At 40.9% G+C, this 1,807-nt stretch overlaps 1 protein-coding gene across 10 annotated transcripts in view; it reads left to right on the forward strand.

Annotated features, from left to right (window-relative positions):
- The window catches only part of PTK2 (protein tyrosine kinase 2), a 325,228-nt gene that overhangs the window by 286,973 nt on the left and 36,448 nt on the right, over positions 1–1,807 (forward strand). For all 10 annotated transcript variants that reach the window (XM_023514953.1, XM_023514950.1, XM_012807025.2 and 7 more), the window contains one exon: positions 385–522. In XM_023514953.1, coding sequence (XP_023370721.1) covers positions 385–522 — 138 coding nt within the window. The remainder of the gene's footprint in view (positions 1–384; positions 523–1,807) is intronic.

Raw genomic sequence — 1,807 nt, forward strand, 5'->3', positions numbered from 1 at the left:
CCCGTGTGTTAGGTGTCTAATGGTCCCTACTCCATGTTCAGAGCCCGTGTGTTAGGTGTCTCTGGCCATTCTTCAGTGGTCACATCTCCCTCTCCATGCTCCTCTGTCTCCCTCTTGCACTTTGGAGGAACCTGTGATTACATTGAACTCAGATAATCAAGGATAATCTTTCCATCTCAGGGTCCTTAATTTAGAGTCACATTTGCAAAGTCTCTTTTACCTTGCAAAGGAACATGATCGTATGTTCAAGGGACTAGAACGTGGGCATTTTGGCCAACCACAACATTCTCTGTAATTTGAGTTCCATTCTTCCATGTGTAAAACAGAATTGTGTAGAAGTGAAGCTATGGCAGAACATTCTCTTGCCTCCTCACCCATTTACAGGTCTCTGGCTACTCTGGCTCACATGGAATCACAGCCATGGCTGGCAGCATCTACCCAGGTCAGGCATCTCTTTTGGACCAAACAGATTCATGGAATCACAGACCTCAGGAGATATCAATGTGGCAACCCAACCTGGAGGTAAATTGGTGGTCTTGCGCTTCCGTTTAACACGTGGTTAGTGTTATTTAGAAACTGCCTTAGATCATTTGAAACCTCTGTTGAAACCTCTTAGGGAGATACCTAAGTTTTCTAGCACTAATGTATCCCTTTCCACCCAAAATAGTGGCAATACATCATTTTGTATTTAGTAGGTATCTTTATTTCTAAAACTCAATATTTTTTTATTTTGATGACTCAGTTCTTAGATCCAGATACTCCTCATCTATGCATATGCTTTCTGGCTTTGTGAATTTTTTTTAACTTAAAAAAAAAAAAGAAAAGAAAGAACCAAGGATAAATGTTGCTGTCATTATTCCATTCATTGGAAAGGCAAATCCCTAAGTTGAGTGTGATTAGCATATACATGAGGCCAAAGGAGAAATAGGAAGATTGAGCCTTCAGTTCTGTAGACGATGTTGATTTTTACTAAATTATCCTGGTAAAACCAAGAACTACTTCTACAGTGTTAGAAATTGTTTATTTGCCTCAAAGAGCATCTAACATGCTATTCATGTTCTTTACTTTGGAGTAAACATGTTTAATACTCTGTAATATCATATGTGTCATTTAAATCTTCTGTTTTACTTCCAATTTGTTGTGGAGTTTTTTGTTTGTTTTTTTCGTGAGGCAGTCTCCCTCTGTCACCCAGGCTGGAATGTAGTTCTCTAGACCCTCAAGCTCCTGTACTGAAGCAGTCTTCCCATCTCAGCTTCCTTTATAGCTGGGACCACAAGTGTGAGCCACCATGCCTGGCAAATATTTTTATCTTGTGTAGAGACAGACTCTTGGTGTGTTGTTTAGGTCTAGAACTCCTGGGCTTAAGTGATCCTCCTGCCTCAACCTCCTAAAGTGCTGGGATTACAGGCACGAGCTACTGCTCCCAACCCTAAATTATGTCTTTTTTTTTACTGTAAGTAACAGCATATTCTTTGCACATATCTTGTATTATTTCTTTAGAATAGACCTCCCCCCCAATAAGTGAATCTGTTCAACCTTGCTTAATTTAACCTTTTTAACAGTGTTGGACCCACATGTAACTGCAACCTCCAGAAAATACTCCCACCTGCACATTATGGAGACTGTTTTCACCACCTTTGCTTAACTATTTTGGTGGTTTTTTTGTTTTTTTGTTTTTTGGGGTTTTTTTGAGACAGAGCCTCAAGCTGTCCCCCTGGGTAGAGTACCGTGGCATCACAGCTCACAGCAACCTCCAACTCCTGGGCTCAAGAGATTCTCCTGCCTCAGCCTCCCAAGTAGCTGGGAC

Source organism: Otolemur garnettii, unplaced genomic scaffold (assembly GCF_000181295.1).
Source record: "Otolemur garnettii isolate 467f Iridium unplaced genomic scaffold, OtoGar3 scaffold00062, whole genome shotgun sequence".
Classification (NCBI taxonomy): Eukaryota; Metazoa; Chordata; class Mammalia; order Primates; family Galagidae; genus Otolemur; species Otolemur garnettii.